This window comes from Artemia franciscana, chromosome 3 (genome assembly GCF_032884065.1).
Source record: "Artemia franciscana chromosome 3, ASM3288406v1, whole genome shotgun sequence".
Taxonomy (NCBI): Eukaryota; Metazoa; Arthropoda; class Branchiopoda; order Anostraca; family Artemiidae; genus Artemia; species Artemia franciscana.
Window position 1 is genome coordinate 24439145 of NC_088865.1, and position 19032 is coordinate 24458176.

At 33.7% G+C, this 19032-nt stretch overlaps 1 protein-coding gene and 1 long non-coding RNA gene across 3 annotated transcripts in view; one reads left to right on the top strand and one right to left on the bottom strand.

Moving 5' to 3' along the window:
• The window catches only part of LOC136025061 (uncharacterized), a 56914-nt gene that overhangs the window by 27464 nt on the left and 10418 nt on the right, over positions 1–19032 (bottom strand). Inside the window, exon 2 of the long non-coding RNA XR_010617010.1 lies at positions 3479–3675. This is a non-coding gene — a long non-coding RNA (uncharacterized LOC136025061). The remainder of the gene's footprint in view (positions 1–3478; positions 3676–19032) is intronic.
• LOC136025060 (neuropeptide F receptor-like) lies at positions 801–18078 on the top strand. Of its 2 annotated transcripts, XM_065700743.1 has the most exons (3): positions 817–861; positions 4158–4218; positions 12778–18078. In XM_065700743.1, the coding sequence occupies exon 3, from the start codon at positions 12867–12869 to the stop codon at positions 14088–14090; it is 1224 nt and encodes a 407-aa protein (XP_065556815.1). In that variant the 5' UTR covers positions 817–861; positions 4158–4218; positions 12778–12866; the 3' UTR covers positions 14091–18078. The 2 variants fall into 2 exon arrangements, with proteins under 2 accessions (XP_065556814.1, XP_065556815.1); XM_065700742.1 differs by lacking the exon at positions 4158–4218 and having other exon boundaries at positions 801–861.

The following is a 19032-nucleotide window of genomic DNA, read 5'->3' on the forward strand; positions in this document are numbered from 1 at the left end:
AACACCTTGAATGACCAGCCAGAGAATAACAATTGTCTTACTGTATTAATGTTTATATCCAAAAAGGTGTTTGCAGTATGAACTCTCATACAAAACTGATACTTATTATTTTAGCTACAATTTAAACCTGTCCTTATATTGGAGTTCTTTTACTGTGCTGATCTTTTTGTAAGGGGATTTGCCTAGGCATGTTTAGAATTTAATTACGAGTTTTTTTTCGACCATACTTCTTTGTTCAATTTAGTCATTTCTGGATGATTGTAAAATCTTAATCTAAACTTTTAATTTTTGATCAAGAAAAGCTTAAATAGATATTTGAACTTAAAAATTTCAGTTTATAATATCGTTGGGAGCCTGAGTCAAAAGACTTCTAAAAATATGACTGTATTTGAGCATTGAATATGTTCTAAATTACAGTTTAGAGTGGAGCTGTTGAATTTGTCTTCAAGAATGTGTGGATGAATTGAATGGCATAAACATTCTTGGTATCTATTTAATTTTGAACAATCCACATTTTCTTGCAATTTTCTCGTTATCACACAACCTTGGCTTTGATGCTGATTTCAAATTTGAAAAGTGGTGCTCAACAACTGGCCATCTGGATGGTTCGTGCTCAATCATATTTTAGGTCGTATTAAACTTTTTCTGTAGCGATTATTTACTTGCGGAACCATTTCGACATCTTTCTACAAAACAACAAACCGTTTTCGACAGTTTCATTCCCCAAGTAGCTTGCGCGAGGATCTACTCTCCACCAGGTATATTTTCTTTATTAGTTAATATATTCACTCATTCATGATTGAAGTTTCTCATAAACTAGGAACAACAAAACCTAGGATAATAAGCCCATAACTTTATAAGGTAATTTTGTGGTATTTTTTGGTCTGTCAAATTTTAAACAACTTTGAAGATCCTTAAGCCTTGGATCTTACTTTGTACCATATATATCTCCCAAGGTCTAATAGGGAGTGTCAGTCCTCCATCAACAGTTGTCACTAATGGGTTGGGTCCCTTTTTCAAAGGACTGTCCAAAATTACGCATGAAATAACAAAACTATTATTTTTAAATATTATAAGAAAAACATAACGGGTGTTTTACTCTGTTGAAGTTTATGCGTATATACTGATGCAATAGGTTGTAATACTTGGCAGGTGGGATATGCCCTTGTTTTGTTTTTAAAAATACATTAGAACAACTCATGCAGTATAAATGATAACGTCCACTTATTGTAGAAGTAGTTTTAATGGAAGTAGTTAGCTTATTTTCACAACGCAGAGAGGTGGGGGGGCACTCCCGGAGAAGCGTGAATTCTATGAGTTTTCCGTTGAAAAATTTAGACTTTATGGCATGAAAATCATTTTTGGCATTGTAGAGCCTTCTGGCCCAGTTAATCTTAATGCCTCTTATTTTTCTAAGGTAATTTTCTTTTCCAAAATTATGATATTTTAAAGTTAAAGTTTAATGTAAAGGCCAGGTCGTTGATGAGGACCACAGATAAAAGCACTAACAGAAATTAGATAAAAGCAAAGGTTTTTCAGTGTTAAGACTGAGGTTAACACTTAAATTTATCCTGTGTGTAAAGGCGTTTGCCCGCCTTCCAATACGACCTCAGTCTTTATGCTGAAGTTTAGATCATAATTTGTTGAGCATGTATTTAGAGTCAATCATATGTTATAATGCATAATTTTATAATATACTCTCTTAGATCCCCTTGTGTATATGATAAACAGTTGCCCGTGTTAGTAGGAATCCAAACTCCATTATACGAATTTTGATAATAATCTATCAATCGAAAAAAATTATGTTCAAAAAAGCAAACTTAATTGAAATTTACCATAAAAAAATTCTTCGCATAAAAAAATCTACATAATTTGTTGAAAAAAGAAAACATCCTAAAAAGCGCAGTTTTGATGGAAAATGTATCCTAAATTTGACATACCGAGAATTCTAGAGTATAGGTTCCAAGTTCTTATCTTAAGGGTAAAGATCCTCCAGATACATTGGTTGGCCATAGACCGTCAAATTGACATTTTAGCTACTGGAACTTTTTCATAAGAACAAGTAACAAGCCTGTCGCCCAGCCTTGTGGAAACTGGGATTAAACCTCGGAACCCGTACTACCAAGCAGAGCATTAATCCATCGTGTCACCATAGGATTAAGATCCTATCTATAGATTAATTAAAATACACTTTCCAAAAAGATTAGGATTATGATCCTATCTAAAGATTAATTAAAATAAACTTTCCAAAAAGAGTAAACAAATATTGAAAGAGCAAGATTAAACCAAAAAATTAGCAGAAATATGGTCAAATAAAACCTTAATCTTAAACGAACATAAATTACAACAAAAAAACCTTGGAGGGCAGCTAAGAAAGTAAGGGGCAAAGTTAATGCTTCAGAAGAACAGAAATTATTACATATGTGAGGAGAGTTGCACCCACATTAGTATCTTGCAGTATCTTGCTCTTTACGCTTAATTGTTTTTTTGAATATTTAAAAAAGTTTATTGTTTCTTTTTAAACGGTCCTGGTGTATCAGGACTCATTCTTATATAATTGGAAGAAAAAGTCGAACTTTAGCGTAAAGAGTGAGGCATTGAATAGGTGTCAACCCTATCATATATATAGCAATTTCTGGTTACTTTAAGTTTTAATGTCACTCCCTACTTTTAGTTGAAAAAACTTGTTTATGTATTTAATCACAACAAAATTCAAGGCTATACGGAACGTAAAGGCATTACTTAGAATACATATTTATATTCCGGACTTTCAACTTAATTTTACTATTTTAAAGGACGGTGTTATTTGTCAAAACCATTATTGTTTTTACTATCTAATTCAAAACTATAGGATATTGCTGCCTAAATGAAACATTTGAAACTTGGATGAATAATTTCTGAAAGTGCTTAGTTTGTTGAAGCAGTATTTTCAATTGGCTTATCAATAAATGATTCATCAATGGTTTTCTATACCACTGAAAGAAATGTATAACAAGGGAGAAAGTTTTAATGAAAACCTAATCTGTAGACTCATTAAACTATATAGGTTGTTTAACATATAATTTTATTTACAAGGAATGGATTCATTGAAGTGTCAGAAAGCTTTTCAGAAGGGATAATCCCCCTTTTATGTGTTACTCTGTGTTCGTTATGTTTGATCTGATTAGTAGCAATAGCAATTTATTTTTAAAAAAAATAACACATGCAAAATCAATCGGTAGCACACCAAAAGTGTCGCTTGCGAGGGTGTGCTACTAGTAAAAAAGAACAAGAAAAATAAGAGAGAGAAAAAAAAGAACAAAAAACAACGAGTTAATCTATAATAAGCAGAAGGGTGAAACCGTGCACAGAAAAAAAACTTACATAAATGATTCATGCGCAATAAAACAACATAATATCATGATTCTGAACAAAAAAATAAACAATTATTGTCAATTTTAATACCATTAATCTCAGTCTATTTCTAAGGTATACTTACCAAGCAACCCCAAACACAGCTCAGGTTTAAGTTGACTAATGAGTAATTCCTTGGTACTTGGACAAGCTTATTCTACAGCTTAGTCCCTCTGCAAATAACTTAAAAAGCAGTCATACTTGAAACTAGGCGGTAAACCCAAATATCTCCACTTTTCCGAGTTCTGTGACAATGAACGTTGGACCTTTCTCGAAATATTCCTGCAAAACAGTCTTGAACATACTCATAATAATACTTGTACATAAAAACCAGTGTATAAAAATCACGCAATCCAGCTGCAGACACTATATTAATTATACTGTGCACTGACCTGACCAAATCCCGATTCTCTATTCCACAAAATGATCTTATGACATTATTCTACAGTGCGCCTATTGGAAGGACTATTAAGTGGAAGGTAAAAAAATATAATATAACAATAATAAAGAAATAATAACCTTAAAACATGTGAAGGAAAAAAGTGCTTTAATTTACGGATAATCTCTAAATTCCGCGATATTATTTTACTTATAGCTTTTACATCTTACTTAAATGATAAATTTTCGTCAATAATAATCCGAAGGTACTTAACAGAGCTTGACCGCTAAGCCATTCCCTTCGGTGAAGCTATTTCTGTAATCAAAAAATAATAATTTGGAGACCGTGAAAATATAACAAAATTTGACTCCTCACTTATATTTAGGCCAAGTCGGTTTGCCTTCAACCAAAGACATGTCACAGTCGTTGGTGCATTAATTATATAGGTAAGTTGTTGTTCCGTTGAAGCAACACACATCAATGTCGCATCATGAGCAAGTAAGTGTGTAGTGATCCTGGACCCAGAAGGTGCAGGATCGACTAGATCCCTAATTCTAGAAGTAGTTGCAACAGTATTTGGAAGATCATTAATAATAATAAAAAAAGAGTAGGACCTAATACAGCCCCTGGGTGATACCATATTTAACAAGATTTTTACTTGAAGAAAATCCATTAATGTGAACGTACTACTCTCTATTTTGGAGGTAATCACAAAGCAAAGCCAAAGTAGCCCCTCTTAGTCCAAAAAATTTACATTTTTGCAATAGTATTTAGTGGTCAACAGTGTCAAATGCCTTAATCTAATCCAGAAACAAACCAGCTACTCTAAGCTTATTATCAAGAGCTCCATTAATTACCGAAGTAGTAATTCTACTTCTTACTATTCTTATTATCGCATTTAAAAATAGGAGTTATCTTAGCAACTTTCAAGCAATCAGGAAACGTTCCTAGTTTCAAACAAAAATTAATAAGGGAAGTAAGAACATTACCAATATAAGGAAACGCTGTTTTTAAAACAAGAAGATTAAGTGAATCACCACTGGCCGATGTACTTTTCATCCCAAAGGTCATTTTCTCTACTTCATCACTAGACAAAGGTTTGTTATGCATAGAAATATCAATTGGAGTCTTCACATAAAACTCCAAAGGAAGATCATCATCAGGAGGTACAATACGGGAAGATAAATTTACGCCAATATTAGCAAAATGCTGAGAAAGAGCATCACATACATCTCCTTGTTTATTTGTTCGTAAAACATTTTGAATTGAAAAATAGTGTTTTCTGTCGATATCACACTTTTTATTGTTTTTCATGTTTTTGTAGGGTTATCACAAGTTTCAGTGAATTTATTTCCAAACTTTTTTTTATATTTCTCAGTAATTTATTAAGGGCATTCCTATAAATTAAAAAAGATTTTGAACAAATCGGATCATTTCCATTATCTAAGCAATTCTTATAGAGTTGATCTCTGCAACGTAACAAGCTAGGTGACAGCCATGGTTTCTTAGGATTAAAACCTATTATACAAATATATTTAAATATATTATACAAGTGTATTTTAGTTCCTGCGCTGGATTTTAAAATTTGGATTAAAATGTTGGATTTTTATTTCAATTTTTAGGCAAAACCGGAATATTACTTTTACCTTAAAGTTTTTTTGGATGGGGACATTTAATAATACAGATTAAGAATCAGCCCAGGCTTTGGTCTTCTATAGGCTAAAGCCATCCTGACCTCTGTCGTATAGACAGCCTTTAATATCGACGTATTTCAATTCACTATTCTATCATAAGACTATATCCCGACTTTTTTCTTCTTTTTTTGTTGTTGTTCTAACTGAATGTTCGTTTAAAATATCGGGCGTCATGATTACTAGAATCGAATTTGTATCCTTGAAGATTCCTTTGGTACTGTTTACATTCATTTTAAAAACAAAGTTTTTCTGGTGAAAGAAAGGAGCAAAATTTAAATTTGAGACTAACAAAATTGCTGCTTCTCAGATTATACAACATATTCATGTTGTATAACCATTTCAAATAAACTGACTCGTATTATTTGTGGAATTCTGAATAACTAGGGTTTTGCTAAAGGCTAAGTTTGCTGAAGTTTATTGGAAAATTAAAATTATATAGAAAACTTCTTGATTTTATGGGCGGAAAAAGACTACTTAGCACTTTATAAATTAGCCTTCTATTTTCTGCTGGCTATATAAAAAAATTTCTGCTACTATTCCTCTTTTTTTGCGCAATTTTTGTGTTTTCAGTAAACCGCTAGTTTTTCAGAATTCTATAAATTTAGGGAAATATCAAGAGAAATTTTATTTGAAACAGTTTTTCAGGTGTGTTTTGCGAATTTGAGAAGCAGTAATTTCTGTTCCGCTTAAGCTTCACACCTTTTGATTTAGTTCAAATTTCTCCTTCATACTGTGAATGAGTAGTTTGGTGGTAGTAGTGGTTATGATTGTAGTAGTATTGATAGCATGCAAATATTGCCTTTTTGATCATCTCCCTTATCATTTACTGAATTTTCCAAATGAATATGCTTAGTTATTCCTATGTTGTGCCCTTTTGACAATACATGTACACATAATGTGTTTTGATTTAGTTTAACACTCCTCTCAACACTCTCTGAAAGGCTCATCTGAATACCCTTCGTCTTCTTGGAAAGTAAAGTTCAAACATGCATAGCTTTCTCAATAACGTATTCTATGTGTAAACAGTGAACGAATTGCCTAACTTAAAGCCCTTGTCCTGAGGACTGTGGGGAGGCTGACATCCCCAATAAAGGACCTTTCAACAAGGCTGAACAAAATAACTCTCTAAAAATTTTGATCAGATATGATTTGCGGAATTATTGGCTTGGGGGGTGCTAACGTCCCTCCATTCAATTTCGACTCTTAAAAATGGCATAAACTCTCGACTTCCAATCAAATGAGCTCCATTCCGATCGAAAGTTTCTCAAAGACATAATTTCTAGACCTTTCAACTCAATTGACTGAGCCCCTTTCGAAGTTTCTACGACAAAAAATGGACATCTCAAAATTTCTATCAGATGCACGCCAGGAAAATACGAGGTGTGTGTGTGTGTGTTGGGAGTGGCATCATCATTCTGAATCTCCAAAATGGCACTAAAAACTTCTGATTAGCAGCCCAACGAGCCGCTTCTGAGGTTTATACGATCACCCTTTTTATATAAGCCTTATATGGTCCCAGGGTACAACTTACAGGCCTTGTCCTGAGGGTTGTAGGGGGGTCGTCATCCTCAAATACATAATTTCCAGACCTTTCAACTACTTTGAACGAAATGGCTATCTCAAATTTCCATAAAAAGCACGAAATGGCTATCTCAAATTTTGATTGGATGTGTTTGAGGAAATGGTGGGAAAGGAAGGGGGTTAGGTGCCTTCCAACGACTTTCGACTATTAAAAGTCAATTTCCAATCAATCAGTTTCCAATCGATTGAGCCCTTTTCGAAATTTCTGCTACAACTCTTTCTATACGAAGTGCCCTGGTCTAAAACGAAAAAAAAACAAAAAATGAAATAAATATAAATAAATAAATAATACATTGTGGCCACATCGCTCTTTACTTAGGCAGCGGTATTGCGCTGCCTGTGATATAGTGAAGCAAACCAGTTCCCAGAACTATCCTGGGACAATACATATAGAAAAATTTAACTACTTTTCCTTAGCCTTTTGAAACAACCACTTCTCAGAGCCGTACTTTACCACTGTCATTTCTGTTACTTCTAATTTTCTTAATCCACAGATTTATCTATCTATTCTTTCAAAATTTTTCCAACTGTGGAAAATAGTCTTTAAGGTCCCTGAGTCTTACCTTAACATTTGACAGCATGTTCTCCCCTAGCCTTTACCGAGTTTCAAGCGAGGTCATTCAAAATAATCTGAATCTTGCAAAAAAAAAAAAAAAAAAAAAAACAAAGAATCTGTCAAGTGTGAAAAACGGTTCCATGCAACTGAATCACCGTGTAATTGAACCACAAGCAACTGACCCACTATAAATGAACCACCGTGCAACTGAACCACCATGCAATTGAACCACCGTGCAACTTGACCACCGTGCAACTGAGCCACCATGCAATTGAACCACTTTACAACTGAACCGCCTTGCAAGTGTACCACTAAACTCAGTTTTTCAGTATTCTACAAATATGGGGCAATATCATTGGGTAAAACACAAGTTAGAATTTTTTCATGTTCAACCTTGTTGGAATTATTTGTTTTTTTAAAGTCATGATATAAACGCCTGTCAAGATAATTCAAATGAAAGCTTTGTTTTATTTCTGCAAAAAAAGAGAAGAAGATCCAAAGTCACATACCATTATAGCTTTTTTTTCTCGCTTTTTTGAATGATTCAGATCTTTCTGGACGTTAAGTAATAAACATGTGTGTTTAAAATATTTGACTTTTGTGAATCTAGAAAACGAATTTTGATCACATGTCTTTGAGGAAATTGCAGCTAAAAAGGATATGGGAGGGGGACTGGTTGGGCTCCAGCCTTTTTTTTCAATATCTCTTCAAGCTACTGAGAAAGTTTAAAATTCATACCCTCAGCTTTATACCCTCAGCTGTTCTCGACATATTGTAGATACGTCGTCTTGTAAAACAGGATGTACAAAGTACCTCTTGATTTAGTTGAAGATGCTTCTGAACATTTTCCGAACCATGTGACGGCTGATACCAGAAACTTTTAGTTCCCTTTTTAAAAGTAAAAAGGTATTGGAGGGCAACCAGCCCTTCCCCCGGGTAAAACACCTCCTGTGAAAAATACCTCTGGGAAATACTACCTCGCAGAAAATACCCTCTCTGGAAAATACCTACACGTGAAAAATCTCCCCCTGAAAAATGCCCCTTGAGGTTTTTATTCAATTACTTTTAACTTATAAAAAAGACTAGCACTGCCTCGGGATTATAACTAATTTCTCCTCTATCCTCCTCTTGTCTTTCCCCTAAAGTCATTCCTGTATCAAACAGTTCGTGGTAACGAACTGTAGTAAGGAGCGACCCGGCTCAATAGTAAACGAAACTCTAAAAAACGGAATTTCGACGCTAAAAGATATATCAAAAGAATCGGATTTTTATGCTGATTTCAAATATATAAGTTTTATCAAATTTAGTATTTGTCATCAAAAGTTACGAACCTGAGAAAATTTGCCTTATTTTGGAAAATAGGGGAAAACACCCCCTAAAAGTCATATGATCGTAACGAAATTCACACCATCGCATTCAGCGTATCAGAGAACCCTATAGAAAAAATTTCAAGGTCCAATCTACAAAAATGTGGGATTTCGTATTTTTTGCCAGAAGACTAATCACGGATGCGTGTTTATTTGTTTTTTTTTTGTTTTTTTTTCCAGGGGTCATCGTATCGACCAAGTGGTCCTAGAGTGTTGCAAGAGGGCTCATTCTAACGGAAATGAAAAGTTCTAGTGCCCTTTTTAAGTGACCGAAAAAATTGGAGGGCACCTAGGCCCCCTCCCACGCTCATTTTTTTCCCAAAGTCAACGGATCAAAATTTTGAGATAGCCTTTTGTTCCGCATAGCCGAAAACCATAATATCTATGTCTTTGGGGATGACTTACCCCCCACAGTCCCTGGAGGAGGGGCTGCAAGTTACTAACTTTGACCAATGTTTACATACAGTAATGGTTATTGGGAAGTGTACCGACGTTTTCAGGGTGAAAAGGGCGCAGGATTTTCTAGCATTACTATTAAAAAAAACAATGAAAATATAAACATGAACAAGTTTTTTCAATTGAAAGTAAGGAGAAGCATTAAAACTTAAAACGAACAGAGATTATTACGCATATAAGGGGTTCTAAAAATACTTTAGCATAAAGAGCGAGGTATTTAGAAGGAGATAAATACTTCGCTCTTTATGCTAAATTATTTTTAGTAATTTCAACTATTTATTCTACGGCCTTTCTGATTCAGGGGTCATTCTTAAAGAATTGAGACAAAACAAGATTTAGTGTGAAGAGCGAGGTATTAACGAGGGGACAAACTCCCTCATATATATAATCAAAAATATAAGAATATAAAAGTTTGTTACGTAAGTTAATTCTTAAGTTACGTATATTTTTTACTAATAAAAACGTTCGTTAAAAATTAAAAGTTCTAGTTGCATTTATAAGTAACCGAAAAAATTGGAGGGCAACTAGGCCTCCTTCCCCACCCCTTATTTCTCAAAATCGTCTGATCAAAACTAAGAGAAAGCCATTTAGCCAAAAAAAAAGAATTAATATGCAAATTTCACTTTAATAATTTATGTACGGAGAGCCAAAATCAGACATGCATTAATTCAAAAACTTTCAGAAATTAAACAAAAAAAAAACAAGTTTTTTGAAATGAAAGTAAGGAGCGACATTAAACCTTAAAACGAACAGAAATTACTCCTTATATGAAAGAGGCTTTTCCTCCTCGACACCCCGCTCCTTGCGGTAAAGTTTGACTCTTTCTCGCAACTCTACTTTTTAAAACAATAAAAAACTTTAGCGTAAAGAGCGGGGTGTCGAGGAGGAAAAGCCCCTTTCATATAAGGAGTAATTTCTGTTCGTTTTAAGTTTTAATGTCGCTCCTTACTTTCATTTCAAAAAACTTGTTTTTTTTATTTAATTTATCTGAAGGCTCAATGAGAGTTAGGATGTTTTGGCATTAAAATGCACCCTTTGAGGTATCTCCTTATCTCCTTAGCTACAAAACGATCAGAGAAGCCCATTGCATAAGTTGAAGTGCCTTTTTAAGTTTTGTAAATTGTCCGTTTCTTAAAGATAGTGTTTGTTATTAGGAAACATACGCACATTTTTCGCGTTCGAGTTTTCCGAAGGGGGAGAGCTTCTGGAGGAGTTTATGAGAGGATCATTTTACAAGGAGGGGCGGCAAAACTTACAGATAAATTCCTTCTTTCCACTTTCCTTAGCACTTCTCAGCTAAACTAAAAAATAACAGAACACAAATAAAATATTTCAATCTGGAAAACCATGTTTTCCGCTAGGGGGTATTTTCCAGTGGAAGGTTTTTCCATGGGGGAAAGGGGGGTAGACACCTAGACCCTTTGACAGTGTCAGGTCGAAGGGAATCCCCATTAATAGACATTAAAATGGAGAAATAAATCTGGCTTTAAGAGTTTGTGACGTTTTTGTGACAACAAAACAGAGTTTTTTTGTTAATCATCTTAACAGTCATTTATATTATTACTTTTCTCTCATCTTGCTTTGTAAAAACGTCAGGGATTATGATTTTCCCTGGAGCGCCAGTTTTTTCTTGGCTTTGATATTTCTTGATGGTAAGACATAATCAAGTTTTGTTAAGGTAAAGGAAGAACAAAGCTTATCAGTGTGATATTTTTGATATATATAATGAAGTAGGGTTACAAACACAATGAGGAAAAGTAGAGTTATAATTATTAAAAGGAAGATATCTGAATAGTATGTAAATAGTATGTGGGTGTATAAAAGTCTTAATAATCTAGGTTTAAGAGTACGACATGGGAAAAAATTGATTTGTAATTAAAAAAAGAAAGGCTTTTGAATAATATGGATGTAAGAAACTGATATTGGGGTTTGGGGTGTACATCCACATACCATTTTCTTACCACAATACTCTTCAGAGGCCTTCATTTTCATAGTTTTAACTCTACTTTTCTACATTGTATTCTTAAATCTAGATTGTTCAGATTTTCGGAAACCCTTGGATAAATTTCTTACCTCCATACTTTTAATAATGACCAATTAATAACTAATAAAATAATATTTAAATAATAACTTTAGCGATTCTGAAATGAGTTTAAAAATTTTTTGAGCTTTTTACATGTTTTAAAAATACTTTTTTCATGTTTTAAAAAGACGTTGGTGTGATACTACTACTGATAGCCAGAGCAGCCAAGGCAAGAGTAGTTTTAGTAGAGAAAGTCTTAGTAAGAGCAAGTCTTAGTAAGAGCAATCGCCATGAGATTAGGCATGGAGGTGAGCTGCTCTAGCAGTGTGGAAATCCAATATCAAGACAAATTATAGAACATAAGCCATTTGAAAAGTGGCCTATTAAAAGGTAGGCTGTGTTTGATTTCCTGCAAAGCTGAATAATTTTCAGATTTATTGATTGCGAGAATACAGGTATATGTGGAAATGCAAAATCATTTTGCACCTACTCCACTCCTACCACTACTACTCCTCGCCCCAACAGCTACGATAGATTTTAACCTTAAATTAATATAGTGAGCCATTATAAAAAAAAAAACTTTCTAGTCATTATCACTACAACAAAGATATATATAATAAAAAAAAAAACAAGGAACATACATTTAAAAGTTGTTTTTCCATCAATATCTAAGAGCTAATTTAAGACAAGCAAAATTAGCGTATATAAATATCCAACCTAAATGAAACAGAAATCCCTGTCAACGAAGAAATGAATTCGAAATGTCAACAAAGAAATGAAGTATAGTGGACAATGAGGCCAAACTCTAAAAAAGGGCATAAATTACCATAACTACGAATGGTGCTCTACTTACAAATGGCCTTTGAAACCACATTCTTGTATCTGTCGATGGTTTTGGTTAAAGTGTTTGTCTTTGAAATTTTCATTCGACTTCCATAGCATAAGAGCTTTTGAAAAGGTGGCGATTTCACTTTTGATTGATTTTGGTTCAAAAACGATGCTAGAAACCAGGCTTTGTGCTTGAATAAGCTCTTTAAATCCTTTATGACCATCAGTTCTTTATGATAAGTCACGGGAATTAATAAAAAAGGAATTTATACATTATTATGGGAGATACAACGCTCTGTGCCAAGTCACAACTACTGCTTTGACTGTGACATTTTTATGTTTATAGTGAATTATTCTTTTGATTTTAATTGTTAAGTGACTCTCTGAGATATTGTCAAAGAAAATTTAAAGCAGCTTTTGCTTTATTGAATTGAAGGTTTCCCAGATATGTAAAAACTGAGACATAAGTATAGTAAGGCTGATTACCATTATTTCTACAGGTCATAAAGCCAAAACTGTGTATGCAGACAATCAAAGATTAGACCAAGAGGCGAAACAGTTTGAAGCATTAGTAGTGAAGATAAGTGTCATGGAGAACCATTACTTGCAAGAAGAACTATACGATTTAGAGATATCAAATGTAAGTGTTCCTGCTGATGTTCAAAAGCAACTCCTGATAAATAGAAAAATTCAACCACCCCTATACTATATTTTTATAATATTATATTCTATACTGATTTTATTTGGAGCCTTTGGAAATGGCCTAGTAATGTTCACTGTTCTGACCAAAAAGACAATGAGAACAACAAGAAACATGTTTATTTTTAATTTAGCAGTATCAGATCTTCTGTTATGTGTCATTGCTATGCCTTTTACATTAATTGGTGTATTAACATATTATTGGCCACTTGGGAAAACGCCATTTTTATGTAACATATCATTCTGCGTACCAACCATCTGTGTTTACGTATCAGCATTGTCGATAGCGGCTATCGCCATTGATCGTTATTATTTGATTATACACCCAACACAGAATACGATTGAATCAAAAAAAGCGGGCATTGCGCTTTGTGCAATTTGGACGATAGGTATTTTGTTTGCAGTACCACTATTTATTTCTTCGATCTTGACGAAAACTGTAGTAATTCTTCACGAGCCTTTGTATGTACCTTATATAATCATAAGAAGCTGCGAAGAGCAATTTTCATCAATATTCAGTATTGCTTACTCTGTAACAACAGTGATTTTTCAATACGCTGTTCCGATAATTACTGTATCGGTCGCCTATAGAAAGATATCAAAACAGTTGAAAAATAGAATGGAAACTCTAATGGCAATGCTGCATGACAAAAACCGAATTGAAGCAGAGCATAACCGTCTCAAAAGAACCAACCAGCTTCTAGCTTCTGTAACAGTTGCTTTTGCAATCAGCTGGCTGCCATTGCACGTGTTCCTTTGTGTGGATGATTCATTCCGTTCATTCCTGGGCAACTCGGAGAAGAGGTACATCCTGTATGGGATATGTCACTTAGTTAGTATGACCAGTGCCTGTTTAAATCCTGTATTGTATGGATGGTTGAATGAAAACTTCCGCAAGGAGTTTTTTGATATGTTTTCGTGTCTTATAAAAATAACAAAAAGTAATAAAAATAAAACCCCGGTAATCATTTACACAAAAGCTACAAGTACACCAACTCCTTCAGATAGTCAAGGAGTGAAGAATAAAATGTATGAGCGTACAATGACTTCATCTAGCAATCTACACTGCAGTTCACCTTCTTTGCTTGAATGTGATTTTATGAGCAAAAATTGACTTGAAATAAAAAGTACATCTGTGCCTAAGACCTGATAACTAGTGACCAAAGATGTCATTGCTGTTTTCTTCTGAGGCATCTATGTTCTCGTAATTTGTAAGAGAATCAAAAGTTCGGGAGAGAAAAAACTGAATAAAAACACAATTTTCAAGAAATCAAGAAATTGTATTCTTCTTCGTCCTATTTTGGGAAATTTGTCGCTAAGAAAATGGTGTAGCATCTTTGAAGTTTCTTTAAATCGCCTTTCAGGGCATGATTGTTAGAAGTGAGAGGATCCTGCCATTTTGAACGACACTTTGAAAATGTGACGTGTCAATTTGCAAACTTTGACTACAGCAGTAATTTTGAGTGAAATGTGTCACTGTTATTATGAACGATATTTAGGCACAAATATGCCCTACCCTTCACGAATAGTTTGTATTTCTCTTAATTATTGCCCACCATAAATCACTGCATTCTTAAAACCTGTTCACAGTAGGTGAAATATGAACAATTCAAAGGCTGGTTTGACCCGAGTCCTTAAAAAAAGCGGAGAGGATTCAAAGCGAAGATTCATAAGTTATTTTAGTGAATTTTGATAATCGGCTGTAAAAAAAAAAAAAAATCCAGAAAGTTTGGATGTTTGCTAATGCGCTTGAGAACTGAAAATACAAGAATGTTTTAGATAACGTTAAGGTTGTATTCTACTTCTTCTGATCATTCTGTTCTATACCTTTCTCAACTTTACTCCTTTTAATAGAGAATGATATCAAGCGATTTAAATAAGTCCAATCATAGTGATAGTCGAAGATATCTGATGCCCTAGACATATAAACAAAGTTTTTAATGGTACACAGAAAGTAGTCAGTTTCAACATTCACCTGATTTTCGTCACATCATAATTTAGTTTCTCATTTTACCGATTTAAGTGCATTTCAGTTTTTTTTTTCTCTATATTTATCCATGAAAGTCATACACTTAGTATGATTTATGTTATAAATAAATAATTACTGGAATTATTAGTCAAAATGGAATCCAAATGAAATACTGATCACCAATGAAGAACAAAGTTGTAAGTCATTTTTAATGTTAATTTCATTTTTTGAAAATACTAAGTGGCTGTGGAAAATTGAGAATTATTGCTATGATTCTGATACCTCAACCGTTTAGAAATTGGGTTTGTGTAAATTGTATTCTGAAAGTTATATAAGTTGTTTGATCAAACTGAATTTTTTTTTCTCTGCAAAGTCAGTAGTTGATTTTAGCATCTTCAAAAGCTGAGTAAAGTGCTGCTGAAATCAATTCTTAACAGAAAAAAAAGTTTAAAAAACAATGAAAATGTGTTTGACTTAAAAATGATCATAATACTCATGATTAATAGAAAGAACCAATAAAAGCAGACTGATTGTTTAATATACAATGGTATTAATTTTTGGGAGTTTCGACAATTCTTGACTGTTCAATCATATAATTATATTTAACATAAAAAAGGCAAATTGTTTCTAATGAGTAAATATTAAAGTTGAAACGTAAAAAGAAAAAAAAAAAAATATTGCTTAGCCGATGACATAGGATATAGCCTGCCTACAAAATTATCTCAAATAAACTGATTCGTTGTATTTTCCAATATCTTTAGAATTAGAATGACAGTTCTATGACTAGCCTGCTCAAACCGGAGACTAATTGGCAATTTTATCAACAGTCTTTAAGTGACTGCGATGTCGATAATTTTTTTTTATATACAATTAATAATCCTGTAAAAAACTCAAGGAAGCTCAGTTTACAGTAGGGAACTAGTTTTTTAGTAATCTAAAGAAAGTGGAAAATATGACTAATCTAAAATGAAAATAATAAAATAAAATGTAAATATGAAAATATGACAAATCTAAAAGTTGAAAATATTGGTAAATTTAATTGAGCTAGTTTTGTTGATATTAGTTGACTTTGTTGGTGAATGAATAATTTGGCTCTTTTCAAGTTTCAACTTTGAGTTTTGCTTGCGAAAGAAAAACTTTGTTGTTCAAAAATAAGTTTTTGTTAGTTTCTTAAATATACTTAATAAATTGGACAATGAAACCAAAGAAATCAACACGATTTCGCTTGGCATTGAATATTGGTTCCACTTTTGATGTCAGCTAAATTTTCATGCAAGATATATGCATCCTTGTCATATAAATAAAAAGTCTGAGGGGTATGTCATTGTGGCTATCTTTTACAATGTGCACACAAAAATCAAAATTATTTCGTAGAATTGAAAGTCAATAATTCGTATTTTATTCATTTGGCAGTTTTTCTTTACAAATCGTAGTTTTGTTTTTTCACTTACTAAGGGGATGAGAGGGAGAGTATACAAAAGGGAGAAATGTAGACCTCCGGCTAAGGTTATTTGACTACAGAGACTACAATAGTACTCCTGTTATGCTTTCCTGCCATTGTCCTCCAGAAATGGCACCAAAAAGCGTCATATGGCACTATAGCACTTTATGAAAGAGTTAGGAGCACAAATTTATAAGATAAAGCAGCTTTTAATTAAGCTGTTAAACATCCCTCTGTGATCTCGTGGTAGCCTGCTCGCCTTAGTGCCAAAAATACTCTAGCGTAGCTTTTATTTCGACCCGGTGCCATTTTAGAGGGCTACTACCCCTTTTTTGAAATTTCCATGAATTTGCTTTTGCAATAAACTTTTATTTAAAAGACGACTGAGTCAGAAGCTACTATTCCTGAATCAAGGTTAAATAGCAAATTTTCCTCACCAGCCAGTTTTTTCTCACAATATATTTTTGAACTTTTAGTTACAATGGGGTGTTTTAGCTCTTTACTATGTTGCAGCTCTCGCTCATGCAAGAGATAATGTTTAAAATGTGCTGTTTCTTTAGTAAAGTGCAAATGAAACTCTGGCTTTTAGAAGGTTGATGAAACAGTATATCTACACGTGTTTTTTTTTCAGTTTCTGTTCAGTTTCAGTTTAACTTTGACTTGATCGTTCATTTTACTTTCTATTTGCTTCGGGATTCATTTATTAGTCTGTATCAGTGACTGTTATCTTTATGTTTGATGTGATGACTCATTTTACGTTCTGTTTGTTTGGGCTTCATTTATTCGTTGATAGTAATTCCCATTCGTTTTAAGTTAGATATATGAGTAGATTTCTACTCGTCTTAAGTATAAAATATGGCTCTTTACTTTTTCTAGAAAATTTCTTTCTTGGAAATCTTTCCTTATAATTCAATTTTGTTTGTTTTAGATTGGCATGGTTTTACTATTTGTTAATAGTAAAAATGTTTTCTAATAGTAAGAATGTTTGAACCAAATTTGTATGTTCAGCCGAAACTCTCAGTCAGCAGCAATTTTGTGCAATATATTTTTGATAAAAGTTTGACTATTGAATATTTGTTAGCAGAGGATGAGGTTAATTCTTAATTCTATTAATTGAAAACGTGGAAATTTTCAATTAATAAAATTGAAACTCTGCTGATTCTGGTCTTCTATAGGCCCAAAACCATTCCAACCCAAATCTCATTGACACCTTGATACTCACTTTAAATTTTATGAAAGTTTTATTCTATTTCATTAAAGTTAAACGTTTTATCCTTTATATTGTTATAACAGTTTTTTGTTTAATAAATTACACGTTAAGGAAATTTACTAAAGAGTTTTTTTTTGTTGGAAAAGAATGGAAGAAAAGAAGAAAAAAAAAGCCATGAATCTTTTCCCTTGGTTTTTCTGACTTAATTGAGACTCTCTTTGTTCTGAAATTTTTGATGAGGTGTCCAGATGACCTGAGGAAAAACTAGATCAGACTAACAAAATAAAATGCTTTTTCTTGCTAAGAATCTGTATATCTGCATTTGTAAATATTTTCGAAGGCTATACTGCCAGTAGTGATGTCCCTCTGCTTTTAAACGTATAGTACCCCTTTCGAATCCCGGCCCGGACGTGTTTTTTAGGAACTTCTTCAAGACGCAAGTGCTAGCTACGTAAGAGGGTTTGTTTACTCCAGGATTTCTTTGCTTGTTACGCAACAGAGTTTGTTTAGTTATGCAAAAGCTTTCTTCGACTGTTATGTAATAGAGTTTGTTTACTTATGGAAATGCTTTTTTTGTTTGGTAGGTAATAGGATTTATTTACTTCAAGATGTATTTGCTTGTTACGTAATAGGGTATTGTTAACTTATGCAACTGAATGCGGGTTTATGTCCCGTAATAAGGTTTGTTTACCTTGATTGTTAGCTAATATGACTTACTAAAGTCCGTTAGTCAAGATGCAAACGTACGCGTTACGGCATAGTTCCTTTGATTGTTCGAAAAACCCGCAAGGGCCAGATAGACCTTCAGGGCAAGCTAGTGGGGAACCTTCAAGACACCTGGCCCGTAGCGAAAATTCTACCGGGCCGCTAACAACCTTTCCCATCGGGGGCCCAGATATTTAGGTCTGCTAGTCAAGCGAGGTAGCCTACATAATAATGGATTGTTTACTTATGTTGGGGGTGATGCCATCTTGCGTTACTTGGTAGGTTTATTGGAAATGACGCAATTTCACGTGACATATTTCTTCAGGGCCCGTGAGGAATTCCCGATATTAATTGACGAGGGTGCCCACGTGGATGTTACGTAGTGACGACACACACGTTGGTATTCCGTAACGACGGCGCACACGTGAGTATTATATAAAGGTGGCACACATGCGAGCGTTAAGTGATGGCGGTGCACAAATTGGATGTTAAGTAATGACGATGCATGCGTGGAGCGTTACGTAATGATGATGCACACGTGCGATGTTACATAATACTTTAAGAGAATTTGTTTTTCAGGATTTCATTTTTTCTCTGGGATCCTTTATAATCTACACATTTTTGTCCCTTTTAGGAATCGAAAAAGACTTCCCCTCAATGGAATGGTGTGCTTGACAGCTGGACCATGAAAACCTCCTTAGTATTTTGATTCGGGGAATAGCTTCTAACGG